Source organism: Peromyscus maniculatus, chromosome 5 (genome assembly GCF_049852395.1).
Source record: "Peromyscus maniculatus bairdii isolate BWxNUB_F1_BW_parent chromosome 5, HU_Pman_BW_mat_3.1, whole genome shotgun sequence".
NCBI classification, from domain to species: Eukaryota; Metazoa; Chordata; class Mammalia; order Rodentia; family Cricetidae; genus Peromyscus; species Peromyscus maniculatus.
In genome coordinates this window covers 669,160-693,206 of record NC_134856.1, presented here as the reverse complement: position 1 = coordinate 693,206, position 24,047 = coordinate 669,160, and the positions used below count along the sequence as shown (strand labels likewise).

General features: G+C 47.1%; 2 protein-coding genes across 3 annotated transcripts; one reads left to right on the top strand and one right to left on the bottom strand.

The window, feature by feature from the left end:
- Window positions 1-7,431: 7,431 nt before the first annotated feature.
- On the bottom strand, window positions 7,432-9,328 carry Ciao2b (cytosolic iron-sulfur assembly component 2B). Its single transcript, XM_006978503.4, has 5 exons — window positions 9,139-9,328; window positions 8,902-8,981; window positions 8,520-8,645; window positions 8,106-8,151; window positions 7,432-7,664 (listed from the first exon to the last, which is right to left on the bottom strand). The coding sequence occupies exons 1-5, from the start codon at window positions 9,290-9,292 to the stop codon at window positions 7,567-7,569; spliced, it is 504 nt and encodes a 167-aa protein (XP_006978565.1). The 5' UTR covers window positions 9,293-9,328; the 3' UTR covers window positions 7,432-7,566.
- A 3,560-nt stretch (window positions 9,329-12,888) lies between these two features.
- Window positions 12,889-22,957, top strand: LOC102925057 (acylcarnitine hydrolase-like). Of its 2 annotated transcripts, none has more exons than XM_042277220.2 (12): window positions 12,889-13,034; window positions 16,949-17,153; window positions 18,286-18,427; window positions 19,004-19,137; window positions 19,218-19,476; window positions 19,910-20,008; window positions 20,237-20,377; window positions 20,496-20,576; window positions 20,787-20,931; window positions 21,434-21,571; window positions 22,062-22,134; window positions 22,558-22,957. In XM_042277220.2, exons 1-12 carry the CDS (start codon window positions 12,974-12,976, stop codon window positions 22,742-22,744), a joined length of 1,665 nt encoding a protein of 554 aa, XP_042133154.2. In that variant the 5' UTR covers window positions 12,889-12,973; the 3' UTR covers window positions 22,745-22,957. The 2 variants fall into 2 exon arrangements, with proteins under 2 accessions (XP_042133154.2, XP_042133153.2); XM_042277219.2 differs by lacking the exon at window positions 12,889-13,034 and adding an exon at window positions 15,192-15,319.
- Window positions 22,958-24,047: the final 1,090 nt, after the last annotated feature.

Genomic DNA, 24,047 nt, shown 5'->3' with positions numbered 1-24,047 from the left:
TTAAGAATGAACCAGGCCTGTTGCTCAAGCCAGTAGACTAGTTATAGACTGGACACACTCATAGTCCATGGCACCCATTCCTCCAGGTATGGACCCTAGCTCGAATTTAGAGGGTCCTAAACTGGCATTTCTAGCTTCAACACTTAGTTCTTCCTATTTCATTCCTTGTGCTGAGACTTAAAGAGTCTCCCCAATGAGACTGATCTTCATGTTGAAGGTTGGTGTTATCCACCAATCCCTGGGGTCCCTTAGAGGGTTATCAGGGAGGGCTTGTGCCACGCGGGTCAGTGGAATCTTCTGTTAGAGCCTACTAGGTGGAGGTGTATGCTTGTCTCCTGGAAAGAAACTACAGAGCCAGAGAAAGGAAAACACAAACTCAAGTCCCCTCCCTAACTCCGGGCATGCCAAGCAGCTGCCAGTAACTGCTAAAAATAATCTAACCCTGGCCCTAGACATTTTGTTTCTGGGCATGAGGTTGCCCAGAGTGGGGGAGATCCAGGCTGATTGTGGGGAACTCCAGAAGGAGCCAGCCCCTTTATAGTCTTCAAATTCTTCCAGCTTCCCAGCCCCATGCTGGGCTTTTTGCTGGTAAACATCTCACCCAGAAAGGGGCATAAATGCGGGTGTGGGCAAGGGTTAGGGAAGTTTTCAGGCACCAAGCCCCAGGGCCTCTGCTCAATAACTCACTTCATTTGTTGCCCTGATCCATACCAAGTACCTATGTGCCAGACCCTTTTATCAACGGCAAAAACAGATGCAGTGCTTCCACAGCCTTGGAGTTCACCTTTCTTAAACAGTGGGTGAGGACTGGGATAATCTCAGGGGGAAGGAGAGGTGACAGGATGGGCAGATTATCTATCTAGTTCTGGGTCTGCCTCTCCCAGCTCAAGGTTCCCAGTTCTGAACTGGATATCATGGCCTATTCCTTCCTTCCTCATCTCTAGAGTGAAGACTGGGCAACTGTGTGTGTGTGTGTGTGTGTGTGTGTGTGTGTGTGTGTGTGTGTGTGTGTGTGTGTGTCTGCGCACATCCGCTGTCTGTCTCTGTGTCTGTGTACAAGCTGTGACGTACGTTGGGACAGGGACTTGCTTTTAGACGTTTGTGATGACTGTGGTGGGGGTGGAAGGGCACCCATTTGGGGCTCAGGTGACATCATGCATAGATGGACCTTAGTGGGCCGTAGCAGGTTGCCATGGAAACTTGAGCCAGACTTTCTGCTGCTGTATTAGTCTCCTTGGTAACACCTAAGAAGGCCTTGAATTGAGGAAACTGACTAGGGGATAAGGTTAGGGAGTTTATGATGCAGCGTCCTTCTTATTCTTAAGGCCCTCAACATAAGCAAAAGCTGAGCCAAGGCACTTTGATTATGTCTCCTTTCTATGAAGGAGGGATCTTGGGAGCCTGGGAAGCCCATGCTGCTTTTTGTTTCTTGCATAAGGCTCAGTGGGAAGAGGAAATTAGGGGTTCCAGACTCTTCTTACAGGACAGAAATCTCTCGAGTCAGCGTACCACTTCCCATCAGGAACCCTAGCTAGCTGCTTATGACACATACACCCCCATGGCATGCGTATATGGTGTGGCTGGAAAGAACCCTGAGGTGTCCAGGACAGTGTCTGGCAGAGGATGGCAGTAGGATAGCTGTAGACCTTCCCAGCAGGGGCCATACAGGGAAACAGGGCTGACTTTCCCCTCTGGTAATCTGAGCTTTTGACCTCAACAGTGTATCTTCTTTGCCAAGGCAACGACATCCACACAGAGCCACTCAGACCCCAGGCATTCCTGTAGTTATGCCAACAGGCCAGAGATGATCATCACAAGCCTAGGTATAGCCAGGAGCCCCACGGTCCAATATCAGGACATGACCTTTAGACTGTTTCCTGCTACACTTCTGCCACCTGGTTCTCTCAGCTCCCAGAAGGAACAAACCGAGGTTGGAACCAGCTCTGTGCCATGTTAGCAGTTTCACCCTCGTTCATGTGTCCCAGATGAGCCCGTTTCCTCCTGTGTAGACCAAGGGTAATGTCTCCCCAGTTCTGAGACATAAATAACATGAAATGTGGAGGTAAGTCATTGACTCAAGAGTGGCACATGGGCTCAAGAGTGGCAGGCGCATTTATATTTTCATCATTTTTGGTTGGATGGGGCAAGCTGAGTGAATCGCTGGACTGTCTCTTGCTTCTGCTTCATTATCTCCAGGATATTGTTCTGTCCCGAGGAAGGTCAGAGATCCCAGAAACAATGCAGATAACACTCCTCTGTTACCTAATCCCACTTCTTCCCTGTGGGACCCTACCCACTCCCTCAGGTGACTAAATGTTGAAAAGAGCACTTGGCTGGTCTGAGGGTTAATCTGTATTTATAATTGTCATGGAAACTTCTGGGTGTGTCTGTAGGTGTTTTTTAGAAAGGTTTAACAGAAGAGAAGACCCATCTTGAATGGTAGCATCGTCCCATGGACTGGGATCCAAGATTATAAAAAGGAGAGAGTGAGCTGAGCACCGGAATTCATCTCACTTGGCTTCCCAATTGTTGGTTCAACGTGACCAGCTGCTCACATGCCTGAAGCCATGCCTTCCTTACTACCATGATATATATCCTCAAACTGTAAGCCAAAACAAAGCCTCCCTTCCCTCAGTTCTTTCTAGTCATGCATTTTGTCACAACAACGAGAAGAGTAACTAATACGGCTGGACTTCAGCATTCCCAGCCCTCCTTACACCACAGCCCTCTTGCTTCAGGGCTTCTGCTCTCTTCTGGGACTTCATTCATTCATTTTACTGAGCTGTACTAAATAACTGTGTCCCAGACCCTTTTGTCAAGGGCAGGATGGGAGAAAATAAATGTAGCTGAGTGTGTTCCTATGTGTCATCTATTCGCTGAGGCAATCTCATTTAGCTGTGATTTGTTATTCTCATTGTGTAGACATAGTAACCGAGGCTTGAGGGATAACAGTCCAGAAATAGCAGAGCTAGATAGATATATGTGGTGGAAGGTCTCAGAGATCTTAAACTTCATCTTCCTCCAACTACTACTATGCCTTCACAGAACAGCTGGGGTTCCAGAAAGTTCTTTGGGTGCTGGTCCAATATTCACAGGTGGTGTTCTGCAGACAGCCAGTGGCCAGGCACAGATGAGTCAAGAATTTCAAAGTAGGGCTGGAGAGATGACTCAGTGGTTAAGAGTGCCAGCTGTTCTTCCAAAAGACCCTGGTTCAATTCCCAGCACTTACATGGCAGCTTACAACTGTCTGTAACTCCAGTTCCAGGGACTCCTATACCTTCACACAGACATGCATGTAGGCAAAACACCAACATGCATATAAATAAAAATAAATAAATAAATAAATAAATAAATAAAATAAATGTCAAAGGGACTGAAATGCTAGCAGCTTAATATCTTTCACTCTTATGGCTTGGCCACCAGGAAAGCTGATCAGAATGACTCAAAAGCAACTGCCTAATCTGAACATGGTTGACTACTGATACCACAGCCACCTCAGACAAATGGGGCTTGCCATGCCGAGGTTCACATGTGGTGAAGCCCACAGCTTGGGAAGGATCTTTGGGCCTAATCACCCTGGTGGGTCAGCCTATCTCTCTGAAACATTCAGTTCTTTCACTTGTGAAAATGGAGGACCAAAGTGTCTGGTTGAGATAGGCCAAGGGAAAGTTACACGTGCAGTCCCAGAGATCACCATGACTATCCCCACGTCAACAGATGAGAAACTGAGTGATGTGGTCATGTCCAGCTTTTCCACTTTTTTGTCATCAGGTTGGCAAAGTCACTCCTAAGAATGAACCAAGAACAGTAGGAGCTATGGTCTGGGATGGGCCCAGGCCTTTCCATTGGAGGCAACAGCAACCCCTGCCAAGGGAACGGTATTTTTATCTGTAGCTGGAAGTCTTTAGGATATTCTAGATCACTCCTCACCTGCCAACTGTAGATAAGGAAGAAAAGCAACCACCACACGGAGCAAGGTGATTTGCTGAGCTGGACATGGTGGCACAGGTGTATAAACCCAGCACTCAAGACTATGAGTCTGAAGCAGCCTGGGCTATACAATGAGTTCAAAGCCAACCCGGGTCACACAAATAGTGAGACCTTGACTCAAGAAGCCAAAACAAACAAACAAACATGTGGTGGTAATCTAATTATACTGAAATGTGATTTTGATTGTATGTTAATAAATAAAGTTGCCCGGGGGTCAGAGCTATTAGAGCCATAGCAAGAGTGTGGCGGTGGTGGCACACGCCTTTAATCCCAGGGAGTGGTGGTAGAAAGCAAAAAGATATATAAGGCGTGAGGACCAGAAACTAGAAGCATTTGGCTGGTTAAGCTTTCAGGCTTTGGAGCAACACAGTTCAGCTGAGAGCTATTGGGATGAGGACACAGAAGCTTCCAGTCTGAGGAAACAGGACCAGCTGAGGAACTGGTGAGGTGAGATAGCTGTGGCTTGTTCTGTCTCTTTAAATAGACTAACAGACAGGAAATAGAGCCCTGATTTGGGAAGCTGGGACACCGCAGGCGGAAGGGTGAGATTTCAGCTCTGAGCTCTGACCTCTCGGCTTTCTCTTTTGCATTGTTTCTGTGTTTCTTATTTAATAAGACGGTTAGTTACATCTATACAAACAAGTAAACAATTTGACAGATCTTAAAGGGCCTAAGCTCTCTGATGAGGATCCATCCATGAGGACACTACCCATAGTTATGTTTGGGCTCCAATAGGGGTGAGCATCCCCATCAGAGAAAGAGAATGAAGCAGGAAATCTAGAGGCAGTCCTGGGAAAGAGCTTCCAAATGGCTAAGATCTAAGACCAGTGGTCTCTCTCAAGGTGACAAAGTGCACACTGGGCACAGGGCCAACAGGAGGCAGAGGCCCTAGACAAGGCCATATCACTTTATAGAGCTGAGCTTCTCTCACCTAGCACCCGGGGTGACAGAAACCGCTGGATTTCAGGACTGATGGTGAGGACTCCGCAGGATCCTTTCAGTAGAGAGAATGAGTATTACTATTTTGACCTGGGGACTAGGCCAAGCATCACCATCAGTGGGAAAATAGGCATCTTACCTACAGGTTAAATGTCACAGCACACACACATCACCACTCCTGGCCAAACCTCTCAAACCTGAGCTCATCTGGGCCTTTAGACTAACCTCTAGTAGATAAAGAAACACATCACATGGTAGGACTCTCTAAAATAACTCGCCTGGATTTGTGTGTTTGTGTGTGTGTGTGTGTGTGTGTGTGTGTGTGTGTTTTAGTTAAGATGTACAAGGGTGGGTGCTATAGCCTGGATCTGAAAACATTCCTAAGGTCCAAGTGTCAAAAGCTTATTCTTCCAAGTGGAGCTACAGGGAGGTGGTGGAGGTTGAGTCTAATGTGAGCTCATCAGGAACAAGCACTTGAAGCATAGACTGTAACCCTGGCCCGTCTTCATCCTTTTTTCTCTGCCACATACTGTGCAGCAATGTGCTGCTTCACCACAGGCCCCCAAACAACAGTACCAATTACAGTGCACTGCAACCTCCAAAGCAGCGAGCCAAAATAAATCTCCTTTGTAAAGTTTTTTAAAGATGCATTTTGTGAATTTTGCTAGTACGTCTGTCTGTGCATCACAGGCATGCCTGGTGTCTGCAGAGGCCAGAAGAGGGCACTGGAGTCCCTAGAACTGGAGTTAGAGATGCCTGTGAGACACTATGTGGGTGCTAGTAATCAAACCTGGGTTCTCTGCAAGAGGAACAAGTGCTTTAAACTACTGAGTCATCTCTCCAGCCCTTTTCTTCTAAAAAAAGCAATCAAAACCTGATTTATTTTTTATTTATAGATGTGTGTGTATATGCTACATTGTGTGTTGAGTGCCTGCAGACAAGAAGAGGGTGTTGGATCCTCTGGAGCTGGAGTTATAGGTGGTTCTGAGCTATCTGATATGGGTGCTGGGAACCAAATTCAGGTCTTCTAGAAGAGCAGTACATGTTCTTAACTGCTGGCCATGTCTCCATCTTCTTTATAAATTAACTTCATATATGTAGTTATGGAAAACTGACTACCAGTGGGAAAAGGAGAGAAGATCTTAGAAGCTAAAGAGAACCAAACACAGCACAGAGACTTTGGCAAGGATCTAAGTGCTCTTTCTGGAACTCATACACGACTGGAGACTGGATACTAGTTTTTGTTTTGTTGAGACAGTCTCAAGTAGTAACCCAAGCTGACCTTAAACTCACTGTGTAGCTAAGGATGACCTTGAACTTCTGATCCTTTGGCTTCCACCTCCCAAGTGCTGGAATTACAGGCATGCACTACTGTTTTCACATCAGAATGGCTCAGTTTTTTGGCCAGGTAAAGAACTGGGTTATACAGCTGTGGTGGTGGTTTGAACGAGAATGGCCCCTACGGGCTCATACTTGGTTTCCAGTGGGTGGAACTGGGGAGAATTAGGACAGGTGGCCTTGCTGGAGGAGGTGCGTCACTGGGGGCAGGCTCTGAGGTTTCAAAAGACCCACACTATTCTCAGTGCCCCTCTCTCTGACTCCAATTGGTGGATTAAGACGTGAGCTCTCAGCTGTTCCTGCTACCATGTCATGGCTCTGCCGTCATGGACTCACTCCAGCTCTCTGAAACTGTAAGCCCTAAATAAACATTTCTTTTAGAAGGTGCCCTGGTCATGGTGTCTTACAACAGCAACAGACAAGAGAAACCAAGACAACAGACTTATCAATTTAGGACACGTTTTTTTTATGTTTCTGTGGGTTCCTTTAGAAATAGTTCTGTAAACACACACAAATATTATAGCCAGTATTACAACAGGTCAACTGAATCTACTGAGTTGAACCCATTGGTGGCTTGGTATATTTATATATTTCTTCAAAAAAAAATTTTTTTTTTTTTTACATTTGCAACTTTTGCTAACTGAAACACTGGAAGAACTAAAAAAAAAAAAAAAAGAGATTTATTTTTATTTCTTTGAGAAAGAGTCCGTCTCTATATAGTCTTAGTTATCCTGGAACTCTCTATGTATACCAGGCTGGTCTCAAAAAACAGAGATCTGCCTGCCTCAGTCTCCTTAGTGCTGGGATTAAAAGTGTACACCACCACATCCAGCTTACCAATTTGTTTTATGTGTATGAGTATTTGCCTGAATGTATGTACCACGTGTGTGCCTCATGCCTATGGAGGCCAGATGATGTTGGATCCCCTGGAACTGAAGTTAGAGATGGTTATAAGCCTTCATGTGGGTGCTGGGAACCTAATCCAGGTCCTCTGTAAGAACAGTAAGTGTTTGTAACAGCTGAGACATCTTTCCAGCTCCACTAAGAGAAATCAGAAATGATGGGGCACCTCATGGACCTACTCTTCATAGGCACCTACCACCACTATCCCCTCCGCAACCTCAGATGACTCCATCATGAAAGATGCTAAGGCGTGCCAGGAAATGAATATAAATTAAGGGTTTATTACAAAATGAAAAATGTTAGTTTCTCGTTGTCAGTGATTCAAGAAAACAAAGTCACAAGCCCTTCGTGGAGCTGAGGGCCAGGACACCTGTGTGCAGGCTGCAAAAGCCAGGCTCATGATCGGGCTGACAGACACTGATTAACGACCTCTAGCAGGTGGGTATTCTCCAGGGCAGCTGCCACTCGCTCCTTATCTGCAAGCTGTTTGTTCACTACGAAGGAAAGAGGGGTGGAAAAACAGGGTTAAAGGAACTCTAGCCGGGCTTCTAGCCTCAGTACAGGTTATACCTCTACCAATAAAGGTCTCTTATCACCTTCCGAGGACTCCAAGCCTTGATCAGGCTATCCTTACCACCTGTGCCCATACTCTCTTATTTGTCAGGAATACCCTATACCTCCAGGGACTGCTCAGTCTGCGCCAGTATTTCCTGAAGCCTGACACAATGTCCTTGGGGAATATGGAAGGGGAGGTTATGGGAAGCAGGAGACTTAAGTCAGGCCAGTTTGGTCTAGGCTGTAGTCTGGCAGTTTTATTCACTTAGACCCTAGTCCTAACCTCCCTTATACACTACTGTAGCAAAGGGGAGTCTCATACAGTTGGGGACTTAAGGGGGAAAAAAAATCAACATCCATCCCCACCAGCCCACACTAACCTGCATGCTCCGAGGCGTGGGTCCCGGGTGTAATGTGCACATCCATCTGGGAGAAAGACAACCTGGGCCTGAGCACTTATTCATCTGTCCCTTTTTTTTTTTTTTTTGGTCCCTTCCCTCCAGACATGACTTCCATACCATCCTTCTTTCCAGTCACTCCTCTTGATTCTGGCCCTTCTGTCCTACCCCAAGCCCATCTGCAGTCAATTCACTTCTACCCAAGGACCTTGTCAGCTGCTATTGCCCCTCTACAGCTGCCCTTTCTGCCACACTCCTCACTATTTTCTGGAGAATTTCCTGTATTCTTGTCACATCTTGGCAGTTCATCTCTGCGAGTTGGGGTCCTTCCAGTCTCCACTCTGCTGTCCCCTCCCCTCAGTAGCTGTTTCACCCTTAGGCTGGACTCCCACTGACCTTGAAACGCTGGGGAAGGGATCGAAGAAGCTTCACTTTGATAGAAAGGCCAATAAGCGTGGCCATGCTGCAGTGTGGAATGGTGGGTGTGAAAGCCACTGCCACTGTGCTCTCGGGGTCGCTAACCTGCGTTGACAAGGGAGACTGTAAAGATCACACGAGCGCCCCCAGCACAGAGACCCTCCCTTTAGTTTATTGACTTGGGCAAGTCACCTAACTTTCATGGGCTTCAGGTTTAACATCCAACAACTGGAAAAACCACCTCCCTGCCCACAGATCCTCTTAGGTGCTTGTGAATGGAGAACGCAGGCCTCTAATGCATAATGGAACCTTTTAAACTACTTGAACAAGCTATCACTCTCTGATACTGCAGGTGACTCACCTGAATCCGAACTTGCTCTACTACGTTCAATTCCTCTAGTGTCAGTGGATGCTCCGGGTCATTAATGGAGCGAATAAGATGTGCCAAGTGAAGGAAAAGGGACTCTAAGTTTTGGCCCACTCAGAACCTCGGCAGGCATGCCCGACCGGGACACCCCTCCACCAGCGTGTTGCACATCACTTCTTCCCGGTACCCCAAGCCCCCACCGGCCCGCCAGCGCCCAGCAGCGGCGGATATCAAAGATCTCGCGGGCGTCGATGCTGTCCGGCACCTGTTCGTCTTCCTCGCCCGCCGTCACTGGCCGCTCCCCCGAGCGCTCATAGATGAGGGGGTTGGCGTTCTCTAGGAGCCCGCCGCGACCCCCGCCGCCGCCACCGCCGCCGCCCACCATCCCGGAACTGCGGTTCCCACAACCCCCGGGTGGTGTGTACTTCCGCTCCTACGGCGCACTTCCTGGGAATGAGGAGAGGGCGTGGTGTGACTACGGGGTCGCGCAAGGGACATGCCAGGCTCCCGGGATTCGGGGGGGTAGTTTGCAAGTAGCAGTGTATTTGTCCTGTCTGGTACTCGGAGCCGGGAAAATGCTGGTAGCTCTTGCCAGGGCACCAGAAGAGACTCCTGCGGCTCTCCGGCTGTCTCGGAACCGTAGGTCCGCAAAAAACACGCTGGTTTCCCCGAGCAGGGATCGGCAGGCACTAATTACATGCTTTTTGAGTAGACAAGGGATCATGAACCTGAATTCCACTGGAGAAGAAGGCCTACAGGGGAGGAGTGTTATTAAAACAACAACAACAACAACAACCTACAGGGGAGGAGTGTTATTAAAACAACAACAACAACAACAACAACAACAAACAACAACAACAACAACAACCAAACAACCAAACAAACAAAAAAACACATCAAATTCAAGTATGAGTTGGGGAAGGCCTACGTAGCCTCAGACCAGGAACTAAAATAGATAACATGGTGTATACTTGAAGGTGGACCTCGTAAACTATGAGTCCTGAAAGCGAAAAGCCCTCCCCACACTCCACCCCGCGCTCCCAGTGCGTGCACACGAATACTCTCCACCCAGTTAAATTCCCCAAAAGTCTGCCCTATTCTCCATTTGAGGCCTGACCACGTACCACTTAGAGCTTTTTGTATTTTTCTTTCAGCCAAACTCCCACAGTAAGAATGTGGTAACAGGGGACGTTAACAGAGTGATTCAAGACTTAAGACAAAGGTTCCCGGTGTCTTAAAGGGGTTCCATTGCCCCCTGGGAGGAGGCTGTCCCCTGCTTGCTGGTCAGAGGCACACTGCAGCCTGTGACCTTAGCCTATTCAGGAAATCTCCTGCAGCCAAAACTACCTTGCCAGGCACACCCTGTGCCCAGCTTACAGTGCCCAGGTCACACTTCTCCTGGAGGAGGCCTTGATAGGCTGTTGCCTGTCTGTGAGACACAGCATGTCTAACGGCAGTGCAGACACAAACCAAGACACTGAAGATAATGTGGACAGACAGACTCTCTGGCTGTTTAAACGCTGTGGTATGTGGGCCTTTCATTCTCCTCTTCCCAGTGCAGCAGAAGACCCTTGCAGGAGACAGAGACATGAGTGGGAATTACACAGCTGTGTAGAGTGGAGGCTGAGATTGAAGGTGAGGATGCACCATGGAGAGGAGCTAGCAGAGGAATAGGGCACCCACCCAATGAACTGCCAACAGCGTTTAGAGACCAAGGGTCTCTTGTAGCATCAGGAGGGGCAGATATTTCTGAGGACACCCAGTAGAGAATTCAGTCAAGCACAGGAGCTCTGGGGAGTGCCTGTCTTGGAGGTTAGAAGCCTCTGGGTGGGGGTGGGTGGGTGAGGGTTGGGGCATTTTCATTGGATAATGATGATAATAATACTGTCCCTCTGGCATTTGGTTCTGAGTGTGCTCTCCAGCACTGACTGATGAACAATGCTCACTGCAAGGTTCCTTGTCCAGGGAGATGCAGAAACTCCCAGCCCCCATATCCCACATTGCACTAGGAGGCCCCAGTGTTCTGTTCTCCATGTGCTCGACCGGAACATGGGACAAAAGAGTGTCTTCACTTCCAGGGCAGAGGGGATATGTCAGGCAGTCTGTAGGCCCTATTAGTAGCTGAGCCAGGATGGCACTATGTCAGGGTGTGGTGCAGCCCTTTATGTCTCTCACCCGAGGACATCCTAATGTGGACCCTGGTGACCCCTGCTAGGCCTCTTGAATCTGCTCTGCTCTGAGGAGACAGCACTTGCTTTATCCCTCAGCCCCTCCCTAACAGACTTTCTCCTTTGTCTGCCAAGTAAGCAGAAACTTCTGCCTGACTTCATCCTGTTTCCTGTTTAGAACAATCTTTGGCTCTGACTCCTGTGGTCAGAATCACTCACAACCACTAGAGGGCAGAGTTGGGTCCCATCCTCTCTGTCCCACCCAGGTTTGCTTTCTCAGGGACCATCAAGTTAGCAGGGTCTTATTGAATGTCCAGGATGTACAGGAGTGAGCACTTATGCTGATTTTTCACAACATGGTCACAACCTTCCACCCTTTCTGGGGCTGGGCTTCCTCACCAGCAGACAGCTCACTTCATCTTGCAGCATGGCACAACTTTCTCAGGAGGATTCTCCCTTGAAGAAAAAGCATTAATAAGGAGACTCTCTCAACAGGACCATTTTAACAAGGTTGTCTGTTGCTGTAAGAAGCGTCCAGCATCAGTGGTGCTTCAGTAAGTTACCTGGACAGATATGCCATCCATACTGTGAAGATGTTTGACTGTGGGTGTCTGAAATGAGGATTGGGGGTGTCAGGAGGCCCAGGCATGTCCATCAGAAGAGATTGCTTTCCCCTGTCTCCCTGAGCATCTATTCATCTATTGAGGACCCTTCTGCCTTTTACAATTCCCTGCACACTTCTGGTTCCTGTGACACTCTATTCTCCTTACTCTTCCAGTCCTTAATTTCCATTCTTACCTCATTTTCATCCCTAAGTATTTTATTTATCCTCTAAACAAAGCCAAACAAAACTCCTCACTTCTATTTTGTCTTTATATAAAAGTGCCAAATCGTGTTGTCTGCAAGTGTTTTCCTAAAACATTTTATCTCTGTCATCACACAGTTAGATCCTTCTTCCTAGACCTGAGGTGGCCATAGCCTCTTGTCTCTGAGAAACTGCCTTTCTGGGGTTCTAGTTTTGCCAGGTTCTCCAAGTCTCCCTTTTCATCCACTGCTTTGAAGACCAATCACAGGAAATCGTGAAGGGACGCCTCTTGCATTGCTCTCCTTGGACATTAGAGGGCAGACAAAGATAAAGTTCCATAAGGTGCTAGACAGCCTCTGAGCACAGGAAGACAGCTACCTGATAGTTCTGGAGCCTGAACTTACTGCTGGTTGCAAGGACATTTCAGCAGATGAACAGGGCACTTCACCAAGAATGTTAGCAGGGGACTAATTCTTCCTCTTCCTCCTCCTCCCTCTCCTCCTCCTCTTCCTCTTCCTCCTCCTCCTTTTCTTCTTTTTCTGCTTCGACTCCTCCTCCTGCTTCTTCCTCTTTCTCTCCTCCTTCTCCTCCTTTCCACCTCCTTCTCCTCCTCCTTCTCTTTCGAGACAGGGTTTCTCTGTGTAGTTTTGGAGCCTGTCCTGGAACTTGCTCTGTAGACCAGGCTGGCCTTGAACTCACACAGATCCGTCTGGCTCTGCCTCTCAAGTGCTGGGATCAAAGACATGTGCCACTACCACTGGTCAGCAGGAGACTTTTTAGATTTGGGTAATAGTCTTAATTTTGTAAAACTTTATTGTCAAGTGATAAGTATGCACTCAAATTCGCCTATTTATTCCATAGCTTATTTATTGGAATAGAATATGAGGTATGTAACCATACCCACTTCAGGTATAAGAATATTTATTTTCTGACTAAACAACAAACATTTCTCTATGTTCCTTTTCATAAACCAATGACCTGAGCCTTATTACCTGGCAACCAACTGTCTGCTTTCTGGAGTTGAAGTTTGGAAATAGAATATAATTCAGAAACATCAGAGTCTTGTTTACCCTATCACAGAGAAGAATCATGAATGAGAGGTTCTGTCACTGAGAATAATGTCTTTGAGATTCAAATGGCATTTTCCTTTGATGGTGAGTGAATACACCACTTGTTGGAGCACATCTGAGTGACATCAGGTTTGGGCTACTTTAATCAAGCTGTCATGTTCTTGTTCAAACAAGACTTTGACTGGGCATGTTGGTACATGCCTTTAATCCCAGCACTCAGGAGGCAAAGGCAGGTGAATAGGTGAGTTTGGGCCAGCATGGTCTATAATGTGAGTTTTCAGACATCCAGGGCTATGTAGAGAGACCCTGTCTCAAAACAAACCAAAATACAAGCAAACAAACCAAACCCATGACTTGATGTGATGCCATTCACTTGTTTCTTTAGGCTAAAGTCCTGGAAGTAGCCATGAGTAGCTGTATCAGATGCTCCATGTCTTTGCCAACACTTTTGCTTATGGGTCATAATCTGCTTATAATGACTGGGTGTGTGGTGGTGTCTCATTTCAGACTCTTCCCTGAGCTTTACTCCCTTCCCTCTACACACACACACACACACACACACACACACACACACACACACACACACACTTTGACAATTTCCTCATATACAGAACATGTCTGGTGATACTCTCCAGTCCACATTTCCTATGGTCTGTCCATCATCAGTGAGGAGCTTCTGAAGACAGTGCAGTAAGTAGCAGAGTGCATGGGGACCCTCCTCCAGCTTGGTGCAGAAGCCCAGGATTCGGAAGATTACCATGCTGTCCAATTAACTGAAGAAACTGGTCCTAGAACAGGGAACTTGGAGGAGCTGAGGGCCTTCAGCCTCCATACTCCAGCTGTTCTTCAAACAGGGGATTGAGGGCAGAGAGAGCATTGCCTAGGCAGGAGCTGTTACCACAGAGTGTGCTGAGGAGGAGACAGCTAACTGAGATCAGGGTGATAGGACAAGCCATGGTTGTACCATACCAGGGAAATGACCAGAAAAGTGCCATGGAATAAGTCTTTCTGTGTGGTTCTGTGTGTTCTGTAGACCTCTGGTGACTGGAAAATGGAACTGAGGCCCGTTCTTAGGTGTCTCTAAAGTCTTTCTGAGATTGAACCTCATGACACTACCTTTGGAAATCAGGATGGGCTAAGTGGGGACTCCTGATTGTGTCCTCTCAGATGTAGTCTGCCAAAGTTCAATGCTTCTGAAACTCCTGCTCCGTGGTGAACCTTAATTCAGGCCCCAGGAGTCCAGACTGTTCTCAGTATTAGAGCCAGCAGGCTCTAGTGCATGTGGGTTAGCACCTGTGAAGTGGAGAGAAGCTGGCCACCAGGGTAGCTACAGTAAAGAGGCCACGGGACTGTGGTATGGTGGCAGAGCTTCAGTGTGCTTCAGTGAACAGTCAAGGCATTACAGGGGGGGGGCACATGAAGACCTAAGATCAATGTAAGGGATGAGGGACCCTGAACCTGGACTAAGGAACTGTAAGTCCTGAAAGCAGGGAGGTGTTTTCAGGGTGGTGGGCATGGGCATGTAGTTCCCCTTTACCGAGGTCACATTCCTCAGTTCCATCCCATTCTCCATCTGTGACATCCTGTATATGCATCTATTCAAAAAAGCTGCCTACTTTTCTAGTTATAGCTTTCTGCCTTATCCTCTTTACACCAACATTGGTAAAATTATTAAGGCCACTCCACATAGTTAAAAGGGAGGTTTATTTTGTGTGGTAACTTAGAAGTGAACAGATAGTTTTCAGGGTCTGGGAAAGGTGTGGTGCAGTCCGGTGGTGTTCTCTGGAGAACTCTGCTCGTCCTACTGCCAGCATCCAGGGTCCAGGAACCAAGAGAGCCAGCCCATCCACATCTCGGGTCTTCAGGGTCCTCTCTTGGCTCTGCCTTGTAGATGTGACAGTTACCTAAGCCTCATTGGGGGTTGGAACTTCCAGATCAAAGCTGGAATGGCTACCCACTACACACCAATACTTTAATAGACCTGTGACTGCGTAATAAGTCTGAAAATGGAGATTCCAGATTTGGAGAGGTGGCTTCAGAGACCCTACTGTGCCTCCCAAGGGGACTAAAGGTAGAGCAGGAATGGGAGGCAGCTTTGCCTCACTTGCTGCTCATTGGTTCCCACCATGCAGCCCAGCCAGTAGAGTTCAAGGACCTTGGCCTGTCCTACCCTATTACTCTTACTCTGCATCCTTTCCTTTGGTTCAAAGTTCCTGCCCAGGGAAGTTCATATATTTGTGACATTAACAGGAGGTTGATTCACACAGCAGCACAGACTCAGGACTGGGAGCTAAGCATGCCTTCAGACAGACTTCCTGGATGGCTGAAATCTCTGATTTCAGGGCTTCTGCTTCTCTTCTCTGTGCAGGGTGAGACTATCTAGGGAGGAATGGGGGACCCATGTCCAAGCTGCCAAAATTTGGTAAGACTTATTGACTGAGATTGCAGGAGGAAAAGTACCAGGGAGGAAGGAGAGGGCAGTGTGGGAAATGTGAATCTCCTAATTCCCTACAAAAGTCCACAGTCTAGCCTCTCTACCAAACCAGGGATATGGAAGGCAGAGGACCTCCAGTACTGAGAAGCTACCCCAGCATGATGGGCTTTCAGTTGTGTTGGATCTAAAGGTCAAGGGACAGAGGAACAGAGGGGACATTTCCTCTCTGTGTGTCTGAAACTGTAGCTGCTACTTGGATAATAACAGCACAACTTCATGATGCTGAAGAGTCCTCATGTGTCACTCTCAGAATAGAGAAGTGCCATGGCACTCCATAAAGGCCCTGTACAAGGTATTGGCTGCCACTAAGGTATGCAGACAGTCCCAGTCCTACAACCCCCAGTTGTACCTAGAAATCTGGGTTCCCTTCTCCATGTTCCTTACCTAGGGCTTGGTATCTGGGGAAACTAGCATGTCCTTTGGAAGAGTCAACAATTTTCAGGTCCTTATCAGAGCTGAGTCAGAGGGCACTGTGCTCAGGGTGTGTGTGTGTGCAAGCCTTGATGCCCCTTACAATAAATCCTCTTAGTGTGATCACTGGTGACCCCTAGTCAGGCCTCTCTACTTAGGAGACTGCACTCACCTCAGCCTGGGACTCTTGCCTGTTGTTGCCAGGGTTCCAGGCATCACCAGCACCTTCTAGACAGCAGGTTCTGCCAGATTCACTCATGGCTGTTATTTTATGTTGTTTGTTCAAATGTCTGGATTCAGAATCACTGACAACTATAAGAGGAACTATAAGAGGATGGGACTCATGTCCCATCTCCTCTGTACCTCCCAGGCCTGTCTCATCTACAGGGACAGCAAATGACAGAGTCTGACACATAGTGCCCAGGATTAATCAAGAAGAGAAGTGTGACCTGGGTGTAGCCACACAGCTGCAACTTTAGCACCCAGGAGGTTGAGACAAGAGGATCTCCAACTGCAGAACCAGTCTGGGCTATCTAATAGACCTTGTGCCAAGAAAATAAAGAAAAAAACAAACAAACAAAGGAAAGCAGACAATGAAATTTCTTCAGCTGTGTTTGATTTTACCCGTTGGTCATAAACTCTGTCCCTGATCTGGGTTATGGCTTACAGTCCATGGTAGGAAGGACAGTTTACCGGATTTCATGTGAACTTTATAGAGAGCTTTTCTGTGAGGATGAAACATCGTGCATATAGTTAGGCTACATGGAATAATTTTCAGTGTGACCGAATAGTCCCTATACTGGCTCACATAGAGTTGATGGAAAGGAGACTGTGTCATTGGCACATATGTGGCCCTGTACAGGAAGATCATAGGGCTGAGTAATATCTTTGAGTCCCATGGTTCCTAAATGAATCTGGTCAAAGGACTAGACCTGGATGTACCTCAGTGAAGACTGTAACAGGCAGGGAATATGTAAATCCTGTGTTTTCAGTCCAGGGTCTTTTGAGGAGGCTGTGAAAAGGGTTGAAAGGACAGAACAACAAAAGTGGCTGATTGGGCAGACTAACCCAGCTGTCACCTCTTTATTTACAGGCCAGGACTCATCCAGGCCTGTCAGGAACACACACACTGGACAGGTGCAAGGTAGCCTTGTCCACTTGGAGGATATCAACATGGCAGTCCACACCTTCCTGGGAATTCCCTTTGCCAAGCCACCTGTAGGACCTCTTCGGTTTGCTCCTCCTGAGCCCCCTGAACCATGGAGCGGTGTGAGGGATGGAACTTCTTATCCTGCCGTGTAAGCTCTTCTGGGGCCCCATATACTTCAGGCCTGGGAGTGGGCTAGTGTTTTGAGTGATCTCGGCTGCAGTGGTTCTTACCTCTCAATCCCACATCCAGTTCCCCTTCTTCATGGAGTAGGAGGATTCCCACTACATTTTCCCAAGGGCCTGCTCAAATTCTGAATGGAACAGCCAGTTACAGGCTCAAGGTTCAATGGGGCACCCACAAGAAGCTACCCTTGAGTACTGCAGATGGGAGAACAGGCACATTTGTCTTGAGAGTCAGGTTATGACCTGTGTCTCTGACACCAGGGGAAATGTCTCTGGGAGGAGATCAGACTCCATCACTTAACCAGAAGAACTCTTGAGTTTTATAGCAGAGACTGAAAAGTCCTAAACAGTGAAGCAGTGGCCCCCAAGGACTGTACCCTCCACACTCACTGTGCCAACCATATGAGCAGATGTCATTTGACAAGAACAAGTGCCTGTGCTGACAATGAGGAGGCCTGTGGGAGAGATGAGGAACCCTGGAAACGGAGACTTTAGATGAAGGAGGTCTTACTACCTTGTGGGAACTAATTCACTCTCATTTATGCAATAGCATTGTAGAGGAAACTCACTTGTTTCAGGCCTTAATGGGGACAGGGAGGAGTGGTAAAAATGTCAAAACCCATGGTAAAAAGGTGCCATGAAGACTCCTAGGACCGTCAGTTTCCTGACCTTCCAATAATTAGGTTCTGAGATCATCTAAAGCCACGTATGGAGGTCTGGGCTCTATCACAGCTTCCCAAGAGCCCGAAGCGTTTATCTGTGAAGGAATGACTTTATTTTTTCACTTATTATTTTATGGATGTGGGTGTTTTCCTCCATGTATGTCTGTGTTTCATGTGTTTTCAGTGCCCCCAGATCCCCTGAGACTAGGGTTACAGCATTGTCAGCTGTCATGTGGGCCCTGGGGATCTAACCCAGGTCCTCTGGAGGAGCAGCCAGGGCTAGTGACCACTGAGCCATCACTCTATCCCCAAGAGGAACTTTAGAAAATGATCTCATATTTACAGCAAGTAGTTTTCTAGGAGCAAATCTACCCAGTTTCTGACTTTAACTACTCTTCAGTCCTTGGACTAGTTAACCATTTACCATTGTCAACAGGTGTCTACAGAATATCACTCTAATGAATTCAGTAACCGAGACCCTGTTCAAAAGTACCCCACCTCTTCTTTCTATGTCTGAAGACTGCCTGTACCTCAACATCTACTCACCTGCTCATGCTTCTGAGGGCTCCAACCTGCCTGTGAGTATCAGGCCATGGCCAACTAGGGGTGGAAGGACATTCCATATAGAAAGGCTAAGATCATTCTAGGCTTTGCTTCATTATAGACCCTCATATTATTTTCAAGAATGCCTGCCTGCCCACCGTAGGGAGTTAACTCATGGAATTAGGGGCAGAAATCCCTGGAGGTACGGAGAAATCAGAGTCTGTAACTTAGTGAATTCATGGCTTGTGCCCAAAAAACCCAATCAGATTTCCTAGATATGAGGTTTGTATCATCTAAGTCATAAAAATTGACTCATCTGTTTGACGAAAAGATTGGAGGGCACTTGTTTTATTTCCACATGCGACCATGAAGGACACATACCTTTCCTTTTCTGAGGGTATCCTGGTGTTTTGGAGACAGACTTTGTTACATGAGGCAGAATAAGGGTCCATAGACTTTACTTCCTGATGGAATTTGAATCTCTCACCAGATCATGACAGCTGGGACATGTCTATGTGAGCAGCTTCAGAGACAAAGCAATAGATATTCTAGATGACAGGTGGCACTTGTGCTTGGTAAAGGAAATGATCTCTTATTTTTTTTTTAACCAGGTGATGGTATGGATCCATGGTGGTGGACTGGTTCTGGGCATGGCTTCTGTGTATGATGGATCGAAGCTAGCAGCCATTGAGGACATTGTGGTGGTCACCATCCAGTACCGTCTGGGTATCCTGGGTTACTTCAGGTGAGCCCAGGGCTGGACAGGGATTTTGGAGCTAGCAGAAACAGGACCATCCTGTGATTCCTGTCCCTGCCATTTCTTAGCACTGGAGACCAGCATGCCAGAGGCAACTGGGGCTACCTGGACCAAGTGGCTGCCCTACACTGGGTCCAGCAGAACATCGCCCACTTTGGAGGCAATCCTGGCCAGGTCACTATTTTTGGTGAGTCAGCAGGTGGCGTGAGTGTGTCTTCACTTGTTGTGTCCCCAATGTCTAAAGGACTCTTCCATGGAGCCATTATGCAGAGTGGAGTAGCCCTGCTGCCTGGTCTCATCTCCCAGTCTGCTGAGGAGTTCTACACAGTGAGTTCCCTCAATTCTCCCCATCCTAGTCCTCTATCCCAGCCCTCACTCCCAGAACTGCTGGTTCTGCCTGCTCTGTGCATGTAGTAAATATCATAGAGGTACCTAGGACTTTCTATTTCCTTCTTCCTTGCTGAAGGCTTCAAGGGTCAGGATGCATACACCTCTGCCTCACGTAAGCTGAGTATTTTCTCTGCCCCAAACAGCTGTACCTAGTAGCTCCCATTGTGTTCAGAAGCATAAGAACAGGTGCACTAACTTCATTGTTTATCTCATGTCAACACTGGGGAAGTGGGAACAAATTCGTTCCTGCTGCAATCCACACACTTTATCCTTTGTGTATTTTGGGGGCATCCACACTAACTAGGAGTATTAGGAAGACTTCTTTCCCTGACTGGAAGAATGAACAGGCTCCTGCTTGTGTTCTATACAGATGGTGGCCAACCTCTCTGGATGTAATCAGATGGACTCAGAGTCACTGGTTGGCTGTCTGAGAGGCAAGAGTGAAGAGGAGATTCTGGCTATCACCAAGGTTTGATTGCATGGTGCTCATGTCTTGGAAGAGGTCTGATAGGGAGTGAAACAGAAAGTCCTTTTTACTTGGGGATAATGTAGCTGATGTACATGTCTTGATCCCCTTGTAGCTGTTAATGCGACGTGGATCCAAGTTCAGTTAAATCAGGGATGTGTATGGATATCATGGGATTATTTGACATCAGAAATTATCTGAACTTGATCTCTCACCTTGAATGCCCATCAGGTCTTCAAGTTCACCCCTGCTGTGGTGGATGGAGTGTTCTTTCCCAGGCACCCTGAAGAGTTGTTGGTCTCTGCTCATTTTCGACCTGTCCCCAGCATCATAGGTGTCAACAATGATGAGTTTGGCTGGGACATCCCAATAGTGAGTCCCAGATACAGCTCCTTGATTAACTGATTGGATGGGAGAGTGTACTCATTGCTCCAAGCCCCAACTATATGCTATTGGAAAATCAACTTGAACCTTTCCATCCACCTCTCAGTACCTGTGCAACACTGATACTGGGGAAAAAATGGACAGAGAGACCATTCAGACTGTTCTTCAGAGTACACCAACACAACTGGTAAGACTCTTAATATTGTGGGCCAATGACAGGGAGCTTCTAGTTATCTGCCATTGCCAAGAGCCAGTTGAGCAAAGAATAGAGTATGCTTATATCACCCTCAACTTTGCCCTTTGCTCCATTAACTTCTCCCATCTCTCCTCACCTGAGAATACTGATCCTGGTGCTGAAGTTTTCCTAACATGTCCTTACTGGATCCCTCTGAACTAGATGATGTCTCCTGTTATTGCTGACATTCTGGAAGAGGAGTATTTGGGAGACACTGAAGACCCTGAGATTCTTCTAGCACAGTTCAAGGAGATGATGGAAGACTTCATGTTGGTGGCCCCTGGCTTGCAAGTAGCACATGCTCAGAGTGAATATATCTATAAATATGCCTCTGGGTTGGGACACTCATTAATGGTGGACCACTTGTTTCATATGCATAAAGCCAGGTGATTAATCTCCTGTAGTGTCACAAAGAAAAAGAGGCCTGGTTCCACGGAGATGTCTCAGAGCTGTGGGTCCAAGAACAGCCCTGTTGTGTCCAGGTCCCCATTTATGTCATTATTTGTTCTTTGGTCCCAGGCTTCTGAGGACTCTTACCTCAGTAATTCCTCATGTCTAGAGTCATAGCGTAACACCTTCAGGCCTACACGAAGAAAGTGACATAATGATGTGCTAGAACTTCCTCAAATGACTCAAGGTTATGATTTAACCAAGGCCTTTCCAAAGGCTCATGGTTCAGCTTTGGAGTCCACAGTCCCCTAAACTCCCAGCCATTGTGACAACTTTAGGTCAAGGTATCTCACACAAATGTTGAGATAGGACAGGTCCAGGTAAGAGGCAACTATGTCATGATGTGTCTACACTTCCAGGTCCCCTTGCCCCTGTCTACTTCTATGAGTTCCAGCACCAATCCAACTTCTTCAAAGATGTCAGACCACATCATGTGAAGGCTGACCATGGTGATGAGATTTTCTTTGTCTTTGGGTCCTCCTACTGGGGCATCAGATGTGAGTTGTCTTCCCTTTTCTGCATGAATAGGATGGGAACCCAGATGAGAACTGAGGGATGACTGAGCTCACTGTCCAAGTGAGGAAACTGAGGTTCTAGGAGAGCCTTTCTCAGCCATCTTGTAACCCCAAATGGTAAACTAGGATTGTAATCTGAATCCTTTCCAGTCCAGATTGTACTTTCTGTCCTGTCCCTGCCCTGATGGTGGTGACAGGCCTGACATCTGAGAGGGACGGTTAAAGCCATGATGTTTTCTTAAGTGGCTATGCCAGAGCAAAGAAAGGGCATCTGGACTAAGAATAAGCTGGGGTGGAGGTGGTGGATTCAGTTAGAGCCTGCGGCAAGAGAGGGAAGGGTGGAAAATAAAAGGAACTGGATCTAGGCAGGTGGGGAACACGAGCACCAGAGGTAGGCTATAGCAGAGGTTGTGGATGTGGCAGTTGCATGCGGTGTCCGGGACCTGGACGTCTGTCTTCCTCATGGCTACAGTTGACTTCACTGAGGAGGAGGAGCTGCTGAGCAGGAAGATAATGAAGTACTGGGCCAACTTTGCAAGACATGGGTGAGAAGACACATCTCTTGAATCTCCAAGGTCCTCCTTCTGTTTGTGGTAGCATCATGAGCTTATATAGATGCTTTATCACATGATAGGCTATTCTTCAGGGGCAGGTTTCTCTCACACAGTTGTCCCATCTGAGGTCAACCAACAGTCATCTCCCTGTGACTTGGTGTGTGTGGCCAAACTGCTCTAGTTTTGGGTACATGAGCCTGCTGTAGAGAAAGGAAAAACATCCCAGATGGTTTTGACCCTTATGGAGTGACAGAAGTGGGACTTTCTTTTTTGCTTCTATCATGAGACCATCTTTCCTTGTCCTTGAATTCTGGCCTGCTTCATGCACCATATTGACCCAAACAACATCAAGTCTGAGCACAGCATAACTCACATTGATCCTCACTGGCCTCTAACATGGGAGTGTGTCCACAGGAACCCCAACAGCATGGACCTGCCCCACTGGCCTGTGTTTAACCAGGATGAGCAGTACCTGCAGCTGGACATCCAGACTAATGTGGGCTATGTTCTGAAGGCCAACAGGATGCAGTTCTGGACCAAGATTCTGCCCCAGAAGATCCAGCAGCTGAAGGATGTTGAGAACAAGCACACAGAGCTGTAGCATGTTATGCACCATAGTGGAGTGCTCTGAGTAGAACTGGAGTCAACCTAAGGTGCCCACACACTCAGAAGAGAGGGGTGACACCATCCTTCATGTGTCCATGCATCCCCTCTTCATGTATCTGTTCAGCTAACACTTAAGTGTGTCACTGCTACCCTGTTTGTCTGGGTCCTGTCTTGTTTCACATATTCAATAAATTTCCCCATGACAATGTGTTTGTGTGAGTCCCAGTGGATGCCAGCATCGCTTTGTATCCTAGTGGACCTGCATCTCTTCCTCTCTTCTTTACCTTATCTTCTCCCAATCCTCTTTCTCCTCTTTCCCAAATCCTACATTTCTGCAAATGAATCAGAAGCTCTGGATAGTTTTGAACACACCAGTTGTTGGTGGGTATTAAAACCCTGTGTACATCTCTCATCAAGTCCCTATCCATTATCTATGAGTTGAATATAACCTGATTAGTAACAGCATTGGTGTCTTAGTATATTCAAGATGCCATGAAAAAATCATAATAAGCTGCAAGCTGAGAGTTGTAACAGATGTGTGGCCACACTACTAGCAAGACTGAGGTGGAGGGTCTAATGAACTCAGAAATGCATGAGTAACGTGTTCTAAATATGGACACTGCATGTAAATATATAATAACTATACAGATGAGTATGTACATCACTGTGTGTTTAAGTATGTATCATAAACAGTATGGCTAATAAACAGAAGAAATTGGTTTCTAGATTTGGTGATCATGAAGTTCATGATTAAATGCCATTAGATTTGCCTGTGGGGATGGGCTTACTCTCTGACTCAAAGATTGCCCCATGTGTCCTCCTTGTTTACATAGACAAACAATGGTGCTAATAGCCTGGCCACTGCTCAGTGGACTCAATATTATAATCATGACATTGGACATCAGGCTGTAACATACAAGCATGAGCCACAAAAACTTTCAGAATATAGCATCCAAGGTCCTCTCATCAGCCAGCAGGGCTGCCAACAACTGCAAACCTTACTAGCTATGTCTCCATAGATTGTCACCTCTGATTGATGGTGTAATAATCCACTTATTCATTTCTATGCTGTGCTCACATGGGGAAAGGCCTTTTTTTTTTAAAAGTTAGTAGCATGTCTAGGCATGTCCATTTGTGCTTTGATCCTGGGACAGTGTGTGTGTGTGTGTGTGTGTGTGTGTGTGTGTGTGTGTTTGGCAAGAAGAACCACTTTAGTTCCTTGCTGTCTGCCCACATCAAGGTTTGTTTTTATTTCAAGGACTCTACAGGTGTGGAGAGACCCTATTTGCATGATCACA

Excerpts from the sequence above, each read along its gene's own strand:
- Ciao2b (XM_006978503.4), bottom strand. The coding sequence starts at position 9,292 with ATGGTGGGCGGCGGCGGTGGCGGCGGCGGGGGTCGCGGCGGGCTCCTA. Across the intron at positions 8,646-8,901 it reads TAGAGCAAGTTCGGATTCAG|GTTAGCGACCCCGAGAGCAC; the intron begins GTGAGTCACCTG and ends TTGTCAACGCAG. Across the intron at positions 8,152-8,519 it reads CCCTTCCCCAGCGTTTCAAG|ATGGATGTGCACATTACACC; the intron begins GTCAGTGGGAGT and ends TCTTTCTCCCAG.
- LOC102925057 (XM_042277219.2), top strand. The coding sequence starts at position 15,247 with ATGCCTTCAGACAGACTTCCTGGATGGCTGAAATCTCTGATTTCAGGG. Across the intron at positions 20,577-20,786 it reads AGAGTACACCAACACAACTG|ATGATGTCTCCTGTTATTGC; the intron begins GTAAGACTCTTA and ends CCTCTGAACTAG. Across the intron at positions 20,932-21,433 it reads GCAAGTAGCACATGCTCAGA|GTCCCCTTGCCCCTGTCTAC; the intron begins GTGAATATATCT and ends CTACACTTCCAG.